The 17,416-nt window shown below is 42.9% G+C and overlaps 2 protein-coding genes across 6 annotated transcripts in view; one reads left to right on the top strand and one right to left on the bottom strand.

Moving 5' to 3' along the window:
- Positions 1–7,410: 7,410 nt before the first annotated feature.
- Positions 7,411–13,222, top strand: Emc4 (ER membrane protein complex subunit 4). Of its 3 annotated transcripts, XM_041679208.1 has the most exons (5): positions 7,411–7,611; positions 7,924–8,038; positions 11,688–11,841; positions 12,092–12,252; positions 12,819–13,222. In XM_041679208.1, the coding sequence occupies exons 1-5, from the start codon at positions 7,526–7,528 to the stop codon at positions 12,852–12,854; spliced, it is 552 nt and encodes a 183-aa protein (XP_041535142.1). In that variant the 5' UTR covers positions 7,411–7,525; the 3' UTR covers positions 12,855–13,222. The 3 variants fall into 3 exon arrangements, with proteins under 3 accessions (XP_041535142.1, XP_041535143.1, XP_041535144.1); XM_041679209.1 differs by lacking the exon at positions 7,411–7,611 and having other exon boundaries at positions 7,925–8,046; XM_041679210.1 differs by lacking the exon at positions 7,411–7,611 and having other exon boundaries at positions 7,974–8,107.
- Slc12a6 (solute carrier family 12 member 6) overlaps positions 13,075–17,416 on the bottom strand; it is a 94,122-nt gene continuing 89,780 nt past the window's right edge. For all 3 annotated transcript variants that reach the window (XM_041679206.1, XM_041679205.1, XM_041679207.1), the window contains one exon: positions 13,075–15,916. In XM_041679206.1, the coding sequence (XP_041535140.1) occupies positions 15,825–15,916 (92 nt within the window). In that variant the 3' untranslated portion in view covers positions 13,075–15,824. The remainder of the gene's footprint in view (positions 15,917–17,416) is intronic.

Below are 17,416 nucleotides of genomic sequence, written 5' to 3'. Positions count from 1 at the left end.
GCCCGCCGGGATAGCTACCCCGTGGGCGGCCCGCGGGCCCCGCCCAGCGCAGGCTCCGCCCCCTCGGATGCGGGCGGGAGGGGGAGCAGGGCGCGTGGCAGCGCCGCCCCCTAGTGGCCGCAGCTGCTCACGGACGCTTTGCTGTGGCGGTATAAAAGAATTGCTGCTCTACAGGACGCAGGCAGCTGGGAAAGAAAGACCCTGAGGGAGACGAACAATCTAGTAAGGGACCACACCCGGGGCAGACAATCTGCTGTTAAAATACCGTTCAAGGGAAGATGAGCGTTCATTCTTATTCAAACAAGCAGGATATAGTGATTAAAAGCGTAAACTCCGGAAAAAAAAAAAAGCGTAAACTCCGGAACTGTGCCTTGGACAAATCACGTAAAGTGTGTGTGTGTGTGTGTGTGTGTGTGTGTGTGTGTGTGTGTGTGTGTTGTTTGGTTTCCTCGTCTGTAAAATGGGAATGATAACAGTGTCTCTGCCTCTTAACCTCAAATGGGTTAATACATACAAATTATTTGGAGAATACCTGGCTCCTGGTAAGCTCTATATAATTCCTGACTATCTTGTTTCCTGTTATGTGCCAGACTTCGAGAATATCTTTAACTATTCTTATAAACTTTATTATTTAAAACAACTTGCAATTCCCAGCCTCCCAAACTCACAGAATACTGCAAGAAACTTAAGAAATATGTATGATAAGGCCCTCTCCACAGGAAGAAGGTTTGGTTTCATTGGGATGGGAACACTTGACTTTGAGATTATGATTGTTTGTATCCCTGACGTGTTTTTAATTCCTGAAGACAATTCTCTCAATCAGAGACTAGTCAGGGTAAGTGGCGGGGTGGGGGGTGGGGGCTTTGATGAAAGTCTCCCTCAGTCAGACTACATCCCGTGGCTCACTTTTTTAGATGCTCCTTTAAGAACTCTTAGGGATTAAGGAAAGGGTTGCTTAAATTAGGTCCAACATGTTTAAAGACTTCCTCTGTGCCTAGGTGACACATCTCCAGGTGCTGGGGACAACAGGAAGTGGCTGTCGAGGACTTGGAAAGTCAGAGAGTGATAGTCCCAATACACCACACAGAGTGAAGTCATGAAAGGTATTTTCTAAATGCTGTGGGCTTTCAGAGGACTAATTGGGGCTGAAGGACCATTAGGTGAATAGGAATGTAATGTGTTTCCTTCCCCTACTTAATCAAAAAAAAAATGTAATGATGAAAATTTGAAGCAACCAGTTATGGCAATGGGAAAATATTTTTTGAATGCTTTGTGTGAGCCACGTCTTTGAGAGTTTCTCAGATGATGCCAAGCACAAGCAGGCACATGCCTCCGTGTGTGGCCGCACCTGTCAGCTCCAGCTGGCTGAGCGAGGGAAAGGAACTGGGGCAAGGCAGGTTGCTTCCTGAGCATGGCTACTACGAGGTGGGTGGTGGTGGTTTCAAATAAAAACTTAACACACCTGAAGTCACTTTCCCTCAAGGTGTTTCTTCATCATCACAAGCATGAATTTCTCGATGGCCCACTATGCAATGAAGATCATGGCCAGTCCCTCGGCAGAGGAGAATAAAGAGTTAAGACCTGTCCCTAACCTCAAGAGCAGCTAGGTGGTGTGACTGCAAATAGCAGACACAAGACTGCTTCATTAACAGAAAAATCTCGTCAAAAATAAGGCGTCCTGGTGCCTAAAAACCAGAAAAGAACATCAATGTTCTCTTTTATGGAACCTGTTAAAATATAGAGTCTCAGATGGGTTTCTTTTTCTAGACCCAGACTAGCAATGAGCTGCCCAGGTTTCCCAGCTCTCATATTTTAGCACAAAGATTAAAGAAAACTGCGTGGTATTGAAACCTTTGAAATACATATGAACCGTACTATGCTGATCCTAAAAGCACCAATACTTTTCCTATCAATAAAGTTTGATTCTTTCAATGAAAGAAGCATAGCATGGGCCTGGGGAACTATCTCAGTTGGTGTATAGAGCTTGCCTTGTAAGCACAGGGACCTGAGTGCAATCCTCAGAATCCGTACTTTAAAATCCGTATGGCTCATGAGTATAATCCTAGTCACATCTTCCTTCTGCTGTGTCTGGGCAGGACTGGGGAGGGAGCTTCCTGCTTCCCAGAATTTTCCTGTTCTCATTGTCCCACCTCCACTTCCTGTCTGGTTGTCCCACCTATACTTCCTTCCTTGCTACTGGCCAATTAGCATTTATTTAAAATGTAATTGACAGAATACAGAATTGTCCCACACCACCAGGAGCAGGAAGAGGAGGATCAGGAGTTTGAGGCTAGCCTGGGCTACACATTTTTCTCTTCCTCTTGGTCACTATCCAGAAAACCATCTCCAAACACAAACCAACAGAAATGCATACCTTGCAAACTTCATTGCCAACACACCACCCTTCCCCCATCCCTGCAAAATGACCAGGTGTGGTGATACACTACTTCAATCCCAGAACTTAAGAGGCAGGAGTGGGCAGATATCTGGAAGTTTAAAGCTAGCATAGCCTATGTATTGAGTTCCGGAGCAGCCAAGGCTGTGTAGTAAGAACGTATCTCAAAACAAAGAGACAAATAAAATGTAGATGATGGTGTCTTTAGGAATGACACATGAGGTTGTCCTCTGGACTCTACATGCACACACATGCACACACACAAACTTGTACCTGCAATCACATGAACATAAGTAAGAATAACCCATGTATTCTTTTTATATCCCAACATGAATATTTATGCACAAAAGGTGGCCAATTCCAGACCTTTCCAGAGGGCAGTCTGAAAGGGATTCTACTCCTCATCATTTCCTTGTGAGCAAACAGGCAGCTGAGTTGGTCTTCCTACCTCATTCACAGGGAACTGCAGAAGAGTGTAGGACCACTCGGCGGCAATGTATCAAGAAGCTCATATCCACAGACACCCGTAGGTAATGAAGTCTACGTAAAGATCTCTGTACACCATCTCTTAGTGGAATTAGGGGTGGGGTGGTGAAAAGAGGGTTTGAACTGGGCCTGACATGCTGGTCAGGATTCTCGCAGCTCTGCTGTTCCAGAGAGAGAACAGGAAGTGGGCAGTAAGTGCAAGGATCGCTGTCTACCCTGTGTGAGCAGAGTGAAGACCGCTTTGGAGATTGGTGGGCGCAAAGACTGAACCCTACACAGCAACCCAGAGTGTTGTAAGCACCTGGGTTTATCAATGGTGGTTGGAGGTACTTGAGGATTCTGCAGAAATGCTAAGCAGGGCAGTGCCGGTTACTTCATTCTTCTGAGGACTGACCCATCACCGGGTGCCAAATGACTGGTATGAAGATTTGGAGGATTAGGGAACTGAAGCATCGACGGCCTTGTATGTTGTGTTCATCCACTTGAACTGACACTAAGAGGACAGGGCTCACAGCGACAGATCATCTGTTCCATAAGCAGCAGCCACTGCTCTGCTTCAAGCACCTCTGGGAAGTTGCAGCCAGTTAACTTTGGCAAAGTCAATCCCTGTGCAGGCTGTGGAAGGAAGTAGCAGCAGCGCCAGATAAGGCAGCTCCTGGTTTAGCGGACTCGGGATTGTCTCATTATAATGCCAACGCCCTGCTTTGTGTTAGTAATAACAGCTTTGTTTGTTTCTGGTGGATAGACAAGGGAAGTGTTAAAGGGCTTGGGGGGGGTCTATGGAGAGGACAACAGGTCTCTGAGCATCTACAGCTCTCTTGGAGCCAGGAAGCAGTGTATTTTAGAGGAGACATTTGAACCTATCAACAGCTCAAATCCTAAGTGTGTGATTCTCTTACAGAACTGTACCCAAGAATGTTCACAACAACGTGTGCGTGCGTGCGTGCATGTGTGTGTAATAGTGAAAGATGGGAACAATCTCATGTCCATCAGTTGGAGACTGACAAAGTTCAAATGCACCCATGCCACATAGACTTTGCATCCTCGGCAAATAGTCGCCTAGATCTAGATCTGAGTGACAGACATGGAAGACATCCAAGAGAGATTAAATAAAAAAGAGTAAGTTAATAGAGTTTAGTATGTTTCTATTAATGTAACAAGTAAATCAAATACTCCATCCATAAATGTGTTTTTATTTTCATTTATTTGTGTCTGTAGGTCAGTTTTCTTTTTCCATCATGTGGATGCCAGAGATCAGGCTCAGGCTGTCAGGTGATTTTATTCAGCTCCCCATACATGCGTTTTAAGGAATGATTATCTTTTGAAGCATTAAAAGTTACTGAGTTCTGCTCCCCCCTCTGATGAGTTCCTTGGGCTGATCTAGTAAAGTATGAGTGAGTTAGACGTCAGAAACTTAAGTTCTTATGGTTCTGCAAGCTGGGAAGCTCAAAATCAATGTGTGGGCTAGTTCAGTCCAGAGGTTAGGGCTCTCTTTGTGGTTTGCAAATGGCTGCTTTCTTGCTGAATTCTCACTCGGCGGGGGGGGGGGGGGGGGGGGGGGGGGGGCTGTTTTCAGTATTTTCTCTCTTCTTCCAGGTTTACTATTGCAACCAGGAGGACTCCGCCCTTATGACTTCATCCAATCCTAAATGCTTCTCAAAGCCCTATCTCGAGAAATATCACACTAGGGATTAGGATTTCAACATAAGACATCTGTGAGAGACCTAGACATTAATTAGCCCATCACAGTCCCTCAGAAATCTAGGGTTGTAAACAACATTTTATATTTCGACTGATTGCTGTTTTAAAAATGGACACAATGGAATTTTTTTTCTAAAGGACCTGGATTGGTCATTCTGATTTAGAGACACTTTAGTCCACGTTCAAGAGGCTTAAATCACTCACTGGGATGAATGGCTGCAGCCAGAGTAACGAAACTTGGAGAGACCTGTTAGGCCATCGTGTTCTATCATTATGACTCATGCTACGGTTGTCATCTCATCCTTTAATGGGCTCTGTGGGGAGGGCAACCCTCCCAGCTTCCTCAGCAAGTGCTGCAGGAAAGCAGACTATAATGGGAACTTGTTAAAATGTGAATTGCACAACACTGCTCTTGAAATGGCCAAGAAGAACGGTATGCCTAAATCAACATCATTTCAGAGCACTACTCTACCAGTTTGTTTGACCCTGCAGGAGCATCTCATGTCATTGCAATCGTGAACTAGAGAAGGAAACGCCTAAAAATTACAATCCCTGTAGATATTAAGTGGCCATCCAAGAGTAATTAGTAAGGCATGGTCTCCCAGCCCTCCAACATGATTTGAAAACCCAGACAGACAAAACGGAGGGTGAAAGTTTCCCTTTAAGACCCTATTACTAACACACACACACACACAAAGCATCACGAAAGGAGGTCTTTGAGAGTCAATAATGATAACAGAATCAAAATAGAAAGGATTTGCAAAGGCGACTCATTTATTGACACAGCAAAGAGATTCAGGGGCTATTAGAGCATGCTGGGCTAACTGGTTGGACAAGAAAGGGTAGTCAAATAGAAGGATTATAGAGATACTGTCAGACACTACAAAAGAAAACTCATGACATGTCTATAAAAGATCTCTCTCTAGAGATATCCTTCTTTGCAAATCTGTCTGAATAAAAAGTTTCCCCATTCAGGTTTTAACCCAAAGGCAACTAGTTGGAGACAAATGACAAGAAACAAATTTTCTGACACCTAGGAGGAGTCAAGGATGAAATACAGAAACAAACACAAGAGAGGGTTTCAGCTCCAGAATACAACAGCCACCTAGTGTGTATCAGGCCCTGGGCTTGATCCTCAGCCCTGCAAGATACATACAAACATCCAAGTGTCACACATTATAAGTCAAAACAAAATAACCCTTGAGCTACCAAACTGAGTGTTGTCTGTATTGTATAATTAAAATAATGGTTGCTCAAAAATACAAAGTAAGAGAAAATTGATGTTTATTTTACAGTTTCAGTATTCTCAATTTTCCTGAGTTTTCCAATTCACTTCTGGTCCAGTCAGAGGTACACAAAAAGGTTCTCAGAAAAGCCTCTCAAAGAGGCTTGAATTCAATTGTAAAAAGTAGAACTTTAGTATTTTAGGGCAATAAAAAGCTTTAGTTCAGTGATTTTTAAGTCTTTCTGTATAGCAAAAGAACCACAAGAAATGCTAATGCCCAGGGCCCAGGCATAGAGATGTTCAGAATCTTGGGAAGCTGTGCCCAGGCAGTAATCATTTTTCTGAAGGGTTCCAGGGTACTCTACTGTTTTTTGTTTCTGGTGTGTCATACTTTATGGATACATGTTTCTTTACTCGGCATCACCTGTGAGTTGATTTTGAAACAATTCATGGATTAGGAGACCAACTGCCACCATTACTGATCTTACCCTTTAGGACAACTCTGCCTACAGGGGGCAGGTTCCACTCTATTCCAATTTGTGTTGCTGTATCTGCCCATACTGCAGGACAGACAATGCTCCCACAGCACACAGAACTACAAAACTGGAAAACAGAGCAGAGGTGGGAATCTTCAACGTGTGTATATCACCACACTCGTAGGTGGCCAAGCAGGCCTTTTCAGCCTTCTCCTCAGCCACACTGCCGTACACTCCCTTCCTCGAAACAGCAGCCATGACAAATTACTTGGAAATAATATAAATAAAACTAAGTAAAATAAATAAACCACTGTTTTTTTAAACTTAAACGTGGGCATTTAAAACAATTCTTCTAAAATATACATACTCTCCGATCTAACAGTTCCATTCCTAGTACGATAGCTTAAGGGAATAGATGTACTAGATGATCTTCACACTAAAACTAAAAAAGGAGAGAGCAGAAACAATTTTCCAATAATAGGCCAAACTACAATACAGACAAGCTATCGAATATAACTCCCTTTTCCAGGAATGCTAATGAATATAGGCGTAGGTTACAAATCCTATTTAATCCCACAATAGAACTTCAAAGTAGGCCATCATTCCATTTTTGCTCGACGCAGGTGGAACACTGGATTTGGCGGAGTCGAGGTGACACAGTAAGTCTTAAAAGGAGACTTAAAAGGAGACCAGTTAGATCCTGAGCCCACGTGTCTTTACGCTCCCAGTGTCAACCTCATTGGGTTAGTTTGCGAATTAAGTGGAAAAACAAACAAACAAATAAAAATCCAAATGTATAGCTCTTGCCACACGTGGACTAGTAGCCAGAGGCTGAGACACTCGCTCAAGGTCACAGAATTCCGGGTGACCTTAGCTTTAAAACAGGATTTCAGCTGTGTGCTCGTCTTGGCTTCAATTCCGGCCACTTCGGACTTCACTCCGGCTCGGCGACGCGCACCTAAGAAACGGGAGCTCGAGCGAGAGGTGTATTCGCACGGAGGTCTCAAGAGCCGGCCTTCTGAACCGCCTTGCTTTCCGGCTGTTTTAAACACCCGGGTGGGATCGTCTTTCCGGACACTCGAGCTCGAACTTCCGGGGAGCCCGTGACGTACATTTTATGCACCGGAAGTGCGCTGTGGCGTAAGCGAGCCAGTCGGAGTGCGGACGGTCACCATCTCTGGTTCCTTCCAGAGGAGCTCAGCGGCGGGAGGGTCCGCGCAGCTTTACCCTTCGGCTGCTGTCATGACGACCCAGGGGGGCCTGGTGGCCAACCGAGGCCGGCGGTTCAAGTGGGCCATTGAGCTGAGCGGGCCTGGAGGAGGCAGCAGGTGAGGCTCTTGAGCGAAGCTCGGTGTCCCAGCCTTTCTCGAGAAGAGCCCGAAATCCTGCAGACGGACCTGGGCCACAAGTTTCCCACACGGGTGGATGGCGCACAAACTTCTCCTGAGACGGTTTTGTGCTGTGGAAGTTATTTTACCCTAAGGATCTTTATTTTAGCTTTTCCAGTAGTCTGGGAACGCACTAGAGGGTCTAATTTGGGTAGCGACTCCTGAGGATCTTTGTTTTTGTGATTGATAGACCTGGAAATGCGGGCTTGGAAAGTGGCAGTCTTAGTCTCTTGATTTGGTTTGGTTCTTTAGGGGCCGCAGTGACCGGGGCAGTGGACAGGGAGACTCACTCTATCCTGTCGGTTACTTGGACAAGCAAGTGCCTGATACCAGCGTGCAAGAGACAGACCGGATCCTGGTGGAGAAGGTACAGAGGTATTAGATGTCACTGTAGCGTTTGGGCCAGCCCTTTCTCACCTTGCTCTCCGGAGGAGAGGTAAAGATAGCCATTGCTTGAGTGTTTGGGAGCTAAACTGCTTTAGATTCATATTACAGTATCTTACATATAAGATCCAAAAGTGGTTAGTTGAAAACAGTACGTCTGTGAAATAGGTTGAAAATGGCATGGTGGCAACACCTTCTCCCTGAAGTCATAATTTTCTACTCTAGTCCCCTGACACCATACTTTCAGTCTGTTAGGATGTTGTGTTACTTTTCTAAAAAATAATTTAACTTTATTTTATGTGAATTGGTGTGAAGGTGTCAGATCACCTAGAACTGGAGTTACAGACAGGCGTGAGCTGCCATGTGGGTGCTGGGAATTGAAACCTCTGGAAGAGCAGCTGATGTTCTTAAACTCTGAGCCATCTCTTCATCCCTGTGTTACTTTGTACTTTCAAAAACAAAATCCCAATCCTGCTATCATTTCTTACTGCTTTCACTGTTACATCATCCCAGCCCTAGCCACCACCCTGCACCCAGATTTTTGCAGTAGACTAATCATTACCAACTGCCTCTCCGTCCCTGTTTTTATCTAGCTGTCTGTCTACCTCAAGACAGGGTTTCCCAGTAGTATTGGAGCCTTATCCTGGAACTCGCAGTGTAGATCAGGCTGGTCTCAGACTCACAGATCTGCCTGTCTCTGCTTCTCGAGTGCTGGAATTAAAGGCGTGTGCCACTACTGCCCAGCCCCTCCCTCCATTTATAATAAAGCATGGTTTCTCAACCTCAGCACCATTTTCTTTTGGGGGCTAAGTACTTCTTTTGTTGTGGGGACTTGTACTGGGTACTGTTTAGTACTCCTGATCTCTACAATTTCTTCCCATAATTGTGTGAACCAAAGATGTTTCCAGCATTGCCAGATGTTTTCCAGGAGGCAAATTGCCCTTGCTTGGGAACCTCTAATCTAAAAGGGTACAATTCGATGATATACAACAGTGTATACCCTCAATGAAACCACCACCATTTTGAAAGAGAACCTATATTCAAGTCTCCCCCTTCTCAGATTCCCAATATCCCTTTCTGTATAGAGTTCTAACTGATCTTGCTGCTTTTGCCTTGTCCCCCTGTAGTCTCCACGTACAGCCATCAAAATGATCCCTTTAAAACATGCCAGATCATCCCTTCTCAAAATCAGTCTATAATTCCATGTTCATCCAGCATTAAAAAAAAATCTTTTTAGTATTATACATAACTCTGCATATACCAGTCAGACTCCTCGTAGCATCTTTAGCCTTATCTCCTACCATTTTTGCATTTGTTTACTCTGATCATAATGGTTTCCTTGCTGCTTTTTAAGGATTCCAAACAAGTTCCCATTCCCTGCTTTTTGTGTTTGTTCTCTATTCTTAGAATGCATTTCCTCTGGATTCCTTTATAACTAGCTTGCTTGCTCTTTTCCTTTAGGTTCTCTGAACTGTTACATAGTTAAGCCTCTCTATGGCACTCTGTATCCTTTGTGTTTTTCTGTGTCTTTTATGTATGTTAAAAAACATATCACATGGCAATTGTTATTCATCATCTGTCTTATCCCTCTTGTAAAGATATATTAGCAGGGATTTTACAATAGAACTGTGTCCCAAGTGTTTAGAGTGGTGCTTGATATTTTCCTTCTTATATTTCCCTCACAACCTTAATATTGCTGAATACATGATTTTTATTCCAAGGAATGCACACATTGTTTTTACAATATGAAAATGACAGAGCCATTGTTAATTTTTTTAAGTATTATCTCATAATTTTTCATCTTGGCACATCAAAGTATAATATGATTACATTATAGTAAATTATTAAATTACATTTTTAAAAGGCAGATTATAAAATACTTTTATAACAATTCTGTGTTCTATGAATGGTCTATAGGAAATTATTTACAAATAAGGCTTTTTAAATGTGAACAAAATAGTTATTATTATATTTATATAGATTTACTTTGCCAATACTGTCAAGATTAAGTTTATTTTTTTATGTTTATTTTATGTTTATTAGTGTTTTGCCTTCACATACATAGTGTGTATTGTGTATGCCTAGTGCTTTCAGAGGTCAGATCCACGACTGGAGTTAGAGATACGGGAGCTAGGATCCAAATCGGTTCCCCGCAGAAGCAACAAATACTTTTAAACATTGAGCCAATCTCTTCAGCGCCATTGTCAGGATTTTTGCATTTAGATTCAATCATGAGTAAAATATATTTATTTACACACACATACACTTCTCATAATGGGATTTTAAAGTTTGGGTATTTATGGGTTTTTTTTTTTTTTTTTTTTTGGTTTTTCGAGACAGGGTTTCTCTGTGGTTTTGGAGCCTGTCCTGGAACTAGCTCTTGTAGACCAGGCTGGTCTCGAACTCACAAAGATCCTCCTGCCTCTGCCTCCCAAGTGCTGGGATTAAAGGCGTGCGCCACCACCGCCCGGCTTAGACCAGGCTGGTCTCGAACTCACAAAGATCCGCCTGCCTCTGCCTCCCAAGTGCTGGGATTAAAGGCGTTATTTATGGGTTTTGAGTTGTAGAATTTTTAGTTTAGTTTTGTTTCCTTCCAAAAGAGTTTAAGACTTGATTTTATTTTTAGCTTTTAATAATCAGAATTTGCCAAGAGAAGCCATCTGGGCTTAATTATAGGGTCAGCTTTGTTAACTGCCATGGGACTATGTTTGTTCCTTTTTTCTTATGCCATTTGTATAAGCCATATTTCTAGGAATTTATCCATTTCCTAAAATTTCAAATAGATAGAGTAGTCTCTAATGTGGCCAGTGTAACATCTGCAGGATCCATAGAGCTGTCCCCTCTTTCTTCTGGACATGAAAAGTTGTCTTCTCTCCTTTCCAATTCCTCACTTACCAGAATTGAATTTATAATCTTTGCAAAAACCCAAGTTTACCGTTGATGATTTTATTTATTAATGAATTTCTCTCATTTTTGTTTTCTTCTCAAACTTTAGTGTGTTGTCTCCTTTCATGAACTAGATTCTGAAACTTCTCACACATTCTTTTTTGTTTTTGTTTGTTTTGTTTTTTCGAGATAGGGTTTCTCTGTGAAACAGTCCTGGCTGTCTAGAACTTGCTTTGTAGATCAGGCTTGCCTCAAAGTCAGAGATATGCCTGCCTCTGCCTACTGAGTGCTGTACATTAATATTATGAATTTCTAGTTGGATGTGGTGTGGTGGTGCATATCTACAATCCTATCAGCTGAGAAGATACCAAAAAAAAAAAAAACCCTCAAGTTGGAGGTCAGCCTGGACATAGCAAGATGTGGTCTCAAGGAACGAAAATTATAAATTTCTCAAAACTTGCTGGGCAGTGATGGCACATGCCTTTAATCCCAGCACTTGGGAGGCAGAGGCAGGCAGATTTCTGAATTCCAAGATAGCCAGGACTACACAGAAAAACCAAACAAAAAGAACCCCTGGAAAACTTGTATAGGGAAGAGTGTAGTAACCTGAAGTGGTGATGGAGCTGAAAAGCAGCTCAGACAACTAGAGAACTGAAACTTCTGTTCATTTGACTGAAGCATCATACGGCAAATGTGAGACTGAATGGAGGTACTGATCGGGGATTTAAACCATGTGTTTGTTTTAGCGCTGCTGGGACATCGCCCTGGGTCCCCTCAAACAGATTCCTATGAACCTCTTCATAATGTACATGGCAGGCAATACCATCTCCATCTTCCCTACTATGATGGTGTGTATGATGGCCTGGCGACCCATCCAAGCACTGATGGCCATTTCAGCCAGTAAGTATTCATAAAATAACCACCCTTCAGTGGGTGCTAAAGATTGAAGGCAAATTCTGTGGTATATTTTTGGCTAGAGGGTGCACAGGGTGGTAATGAGAGTGGTGGCATGAAAAGAAGATGGTGTGTAGCTGTTTACTTAGAGTGATACTATTTACAATCTTGTGTATGTATGTATAAATAAATTCATAGTTGCTTTCATTCATATTGGGAGACAAAAGGTTTTTGACAATATCTATTATCCTAACAGCTTTCAAGATGCTGGAGAGTTCAAGTCAGAAGTTCCTTCAAGGATTGGTCTATCTCATTGGGAACCTGATGGGTTTGGCATTGGCTGTTTACAAGTGCCAGTCCATGGGACTGTTGCCTACACACGCATCAGACTGGCTAGCCTTTATTGAGCCCCCTGAGGTAAGGTTAATGTTTCAGGCAAATGGGATGTATGGATCATTTGATGGGAGAATTAGAGTTGGTGTTGAGAGTTCACTTAATTTTTTTTTTTTTTTTTGGTTTTTCGAGACAGGGTTTCTCTGTGGCTTTGGAGCCTGTCCTGGAACTAGCTCTGTAGACCAGGCTGGTCTCGAACAGAGATCCGCCTGCCTCTGCCTCCCGAGTGCTGGGATTAAAGGCGTGCACCACCACCGCCTGGCTCACTTAATTTTTTTTTAAAGCTTTATTTTTACATTGTCATGTTTATTGCATGCCTCTGTGTGTGTGTGTGTTGTGGGGTTAGAGAACAACTTGCAGGAGTTGGTTTTCTCCTTCTATTATATTGGTTTTGAGAACTGAATTCAGGTTATCAGGCTTGGCAACAAGTGCCTTTACCCTCTGAGCCCTCTAGCTGGCCCAAGAGTTCATTTCTTAAGTAATAAAAAAGTATTAGGAGTTTGGAAGTTAGTGTCGTGTATGGCAGAGCGTGTGATTAAGTAACTGAGTAAGTTATGCATCGTTCACCTCTTTGCTGTTTCTTTTTTTAGAGAATGGAGTTCAGTGGTGGAGGATTACTTTTGTGAACCCAGTAAGCACCCGGTGTCCATGTGTAGAGGCCTCGTTTGCATGGGCCTCGTCTGCACTCTGCTTAAGCTCACAGCTCCTTAGTGTGCTCACTTAGAATAATCACGCATGTTGAGAAGAACCAAAAAGTCTGCAGTTCTTTCATGGTGAGAGACAGATTCTACGAGGACAATGTGCAGCGTGTTACAGCAGAAAAGAAACTATAGCACAACTTGTGACTGAAAATAATGTAGAAAACTTTATTTATGTTCTCAGCACAGAGCGAAACAGACAAAACCAGACTATGTAAACAAAAGAACAGCAGCCGCTGAGTAGCAGCATCTCCTTTCAATAAATTAAACGGTTGAGAACAATGCTTTAAAAGTTTCTCAAGTTCCCCTTATATCTGTGTTAATATTTCACTTCTATATCGCATAAGCAGAGACAAAGATTCTATATCAGACATTTTTTTGGAAGATGTGAGAAACTTCTCTCCTGGATTCAAATTTTACATGATGAAAAGAAAAATAAACCAGAAAAAAAGAGCATGTAAATATGCTTACAGTGTAACTTATTTTAATATCCACAATAAGAAGTTTTTTAACATTTGGGGGAATGAGGATTGATGGGATCCTTGGGGCCACAAGAATAGGATGCGACGGAAGAGGAAGAACAGTGACTTCCTCTGCCACGAGGAAACTGGCACTTGTCAAGCAGGCCCTGCAGTTCAAACTCCAGCTTTTAAGATTGCTATGGAAGGCTGAGGGCCAGCTGGGGGAGAATGAATGTTACAGCCTGCCTGATAACTCATAGATAAGACACACAAGCTGGGTCTTCTAAGAAGGCAGGAGAAGGTCTTTCTCTTCCCTCTAGAAACATTTGGCCCCTTCCCCTAAGGTGCATTTTCTCTCAAGTTTTCAGTATTGCTTTATTTGCAGTGATTAAAAGAGATAAAGACACTTTGCAGACAGACAACATAAGCAACACATAGACATGAAATGCTCTAGACAGAGATGAGTATAAATCTGGCCTAATAACCATTTTTCCCTGTAACAGTGATTTTATGCTTTAGGGACTGAAGTAATAGCTATATTAATAGCTACTAATTTTCTTACCCTTTAAAAGATTCTTACACAGCTCTAACCACAGCCTTTCTCAACGTTAACTTTATTCTCTGCCCATATTTGTTTGATAGCTAAAAAGGTGGTATCACTTTGATCAGGGGTAGGTGTTAGGCAGTTCCTGGGCAGGCTGGCTTTTACAGAATGGGTGTTTAATACCTTGGAGCCTAGGGGACTGTATTCAACTATAGAACTGAGTGTTGGAAAGGGAACTGGAGACATTTTTTACCCTCTGCTGGGAGGAGCAGGAAAAAATTTTGCATCCTCTATGCTACCTTGAGTGGCGGGTGGGCAGGGTGTGTGTGTGGGAGGATTAAGAACAAATCACATGACTCAGCTTCTTAGGCCATATTTGAGGGTCTTCTGTCTCAGGATGAATTTTGGGTGTTCCATTCCTCCAGGGTATGGACTGTGGCAAATTTACCATAAGGGGAATTTAAAAGCAGTCATGTGTGTAAGCAGGAAGACAGTCTCTTAACTATCTTGTAAAGAATATGAAGGTTTCACATACTTGAAATTACTGCTCAGCCACAAAGACTTCCTATGCTGGTAAGCCGGGTGTTCATGATCGATAAATTAGAAAAATAAGAAGCTGAGCTTACACAAGTATTTCCTTGGCACATTTAGAGATTTCTGGAAACAAAACTGACAGAGCAGATCATTGGCTTAGGGAACCACTTGGTTCAGAGCCAAATTTCTGGAGTCTGAGTGAAGAGTAACATTGCAAGGGGGCTAGCTCAGCTTTGGGCATGGAGGTGAGTGCCTCAAGTCTTCACTATGGCTTTGGTGAAGAGGCCACAGATTGATTTCTTGTGAAAAGAAAAGCTGCTTATGTCAGGCCAATGCGAACCTGTCTGCCACTTTAGACAGATAATTTTGGCACCGTGTAAAGGGTATGGCTCTCACATGCCCAGTTCCCCTGCTGAACCCCTCTAAAGCCAGGAGCCCCGGAGGTAACAGTACACACTCCTATTGTCTCTGTCTCTAAAGCCAGGAGCCCCCGGAGGTAGCAGTACACACTCCTATTGTCTCTGTCTCTTACTTAGAGCTTTTTTTTTTTTTTTAAACCAGTGCCTACTAAGGGTAAAAGAAGAGACCCTCCTGGTTTAAGCTGCTTAACAACCTCCAATTCTTAAGATAATACATTGTGTGCTTTGTGTCGCAGAGCTAATCATAGACTCTATTTCTGCACATTTTAATAGTACTCTCTGGAATCCTGTCTAGCCGTTTGAAAACCAGAAAAACATCTTACCTTTCAGAACCCTTTTTCCATAGTAACACTGTCTGCATTACAACCACAGCATGGGTTTTAGAAGAAACACCGCTGAAATATACAGTGGCACAGCACAGACAGCAAAACTTAGTATCTGGGGGTCTGATTTTTGAGTAAAAGTAGAAGCGGCAGCTATTTTTCAGGTTTTGTATAAGTATCCTAAATTTTCACTTCGTTTGCCGCAGGCTATCTCCAACAATGATAACGGCCACGCTCATTTTTTGCTAAGGTGAGGCTGACAGGTGTCGTCATTGAACCGTGTCTTCTGAGACTCATCCTGAACGTTGGATATTAACTTGTTTTTTTTTTTTTTTTTTTTTTGCTTTTAGTTTAGTTTCTAGCATATGTTTTACTAACTCACTACCTTCAGCAGTTTTGGCTTGCCTTCTCCTGCCACAGAAATAGCTTTCAGGACTTGGCCGTTCTGATCGTAAGGGAGTATTTGCCTCTGCTGGGATGGCAGATCATGTTGTCCAAGAGCATAGTTGGGGCTCAGCTCCGCAAGAGTAGAGTGGGCGTGGTAGGAAAGAGCTGTCATCTCCATGGGTGATGAGTCTTAGTGAAGGTAAGACCAAGGAGAATCTTCCACAAGCTGATTAGGAGTAAATGGTGATTACTTCACTGCCACCGCCCCGGACAAGGAGGACTCGCTCTAATCCCTCGGTGAGTACTTCTAGGAATTCCATGTCTTTAGAAGTTGTCAAGGAAACAGGCAGATGAATAGCACACTATAACCTGGCACCAGCAATCCAAGTTTGTTTGATCACAGAGCTGCAAACTCAGCATACTTCTCTTCATAATTATATATTCAGAATTGGAAAAGCCTGAACTTTGGACTCAACATCCATCTGTACATTCACCACCCATTCATTTCAGCAGTGCTATGCATAAAAACAAAGGCCCTGTGCATGCTAGGCAAACACCCCACTATGCAACTGTTTCACCTGCTCTGATTTTAATTTCTGAAATTTGGAAACGGTCTCACTAAATTGCCCAGGCCGGTGTTAATTCTTCATGGCACCTGGGCAGACCTCTAGTTTTTCCTTACTTTTCTAAGTAGCTGAGATTACAGGCTTGCACCACCAAGCCTGGAATTGGATTTAGTTTTAAATCTATGAAATAATCCTGGGATCTAGACCTTTGCATATTTAATACAAGGTATTCTCATCTGTTTCCTTCCTCCCTACTTTCAAGTACTGGGACCTGAACCAAGAGTCCCATGCATGTTAGGCAAACGTTCCACCACTGAATAAGCCCCAACCCTTATTTGTTATCTGCTAAATGTGATTTAAAACCGGGTAAACAGTGAGATGGCTCAGCTATTGAAAGAATTTGTACAAGCCTGACAACTTGAGTTCAATTCTTTGTAATGAGTGGGGAGAACACACAAATACTTTGGAGGTAGACTCTCACTGTGTAACACTAGCTGGCCTGAAACGCAGTGATCTGCCTGCCTCTGCCTCCTGAATGCTGGGATTAAGGGTGCATCACAATGCCTGGCATAAATAAAAAGTTTTAAGTGGCTGGAGAGATGTCTCAGTGGTTAAGAACACTTGATGCTCTTGCAGAGGCCAGGGTATGAGTTCCCAGCATGCATGTGGTGGCCCATGACCATCTGTAACTCAGTTCCAGAAGTCCAACACCCTCTTCAGACTTCCATGAGCACCAACTAAATGTGCACAAGCATACGTGCAGGCAACAGACACATGAAAGTAGGGCTTAAAGTAGGGGCAGGTAAAAGTGTCCAAGCCTGATTAGCTGAGTCTGATTCTCAAAGGGTGCCTTCTGACCTTTACATGCTATGGAGCATGCATATTCATGTGCCTGTACACATGTGTATGCACACGAACTGAAAACTAGAACTGACAGTATATTTTTTCTTTTGACAAAAATGCCAAAATATAAGAAAGGGGCTAAAAAAATACCAGCTCAAAAGATCTCTAGTGATCCCACAGAATTTGTAAGTGGAGCTGCGTGGGTCAGATTTTCATACCATTTTTTCCATTAATGAACTATCCCCCCTTTCCTCAATGGTGCTCCTAGGATGGACCAATCTCATTGCAGGGCTAGAGGGTTCCCATAAACATAACCCTGGATGAAGAAGAAGCCTTAGGCCATTTCCTTAGTTAGGAAGTTCTATCTCCAATGTTTTCCCCCTAACTTCATCCAGAAGATGGCTTTGCAGAGG

The sequence above is a fragment of the Microtus oregoni genome, unplaced genomic scaffold, assembly GCF_018167655.1.
Source record: "Microtus oregoni isolate MIOR12 unplaced genomic scaffold, Mior012 000031F_ref0000149, whole genome shotgun sequence".
NCBI lineage: Eukaryota > Metazoa > Chordata > Mammalia > Rodentia > Cricetidae > Microtus > Microtus oregoni.
Note: the sequence above shows the minus strand (reverse complement) of the source record. Positions and strands in the feature narration are given on the sequence as shown.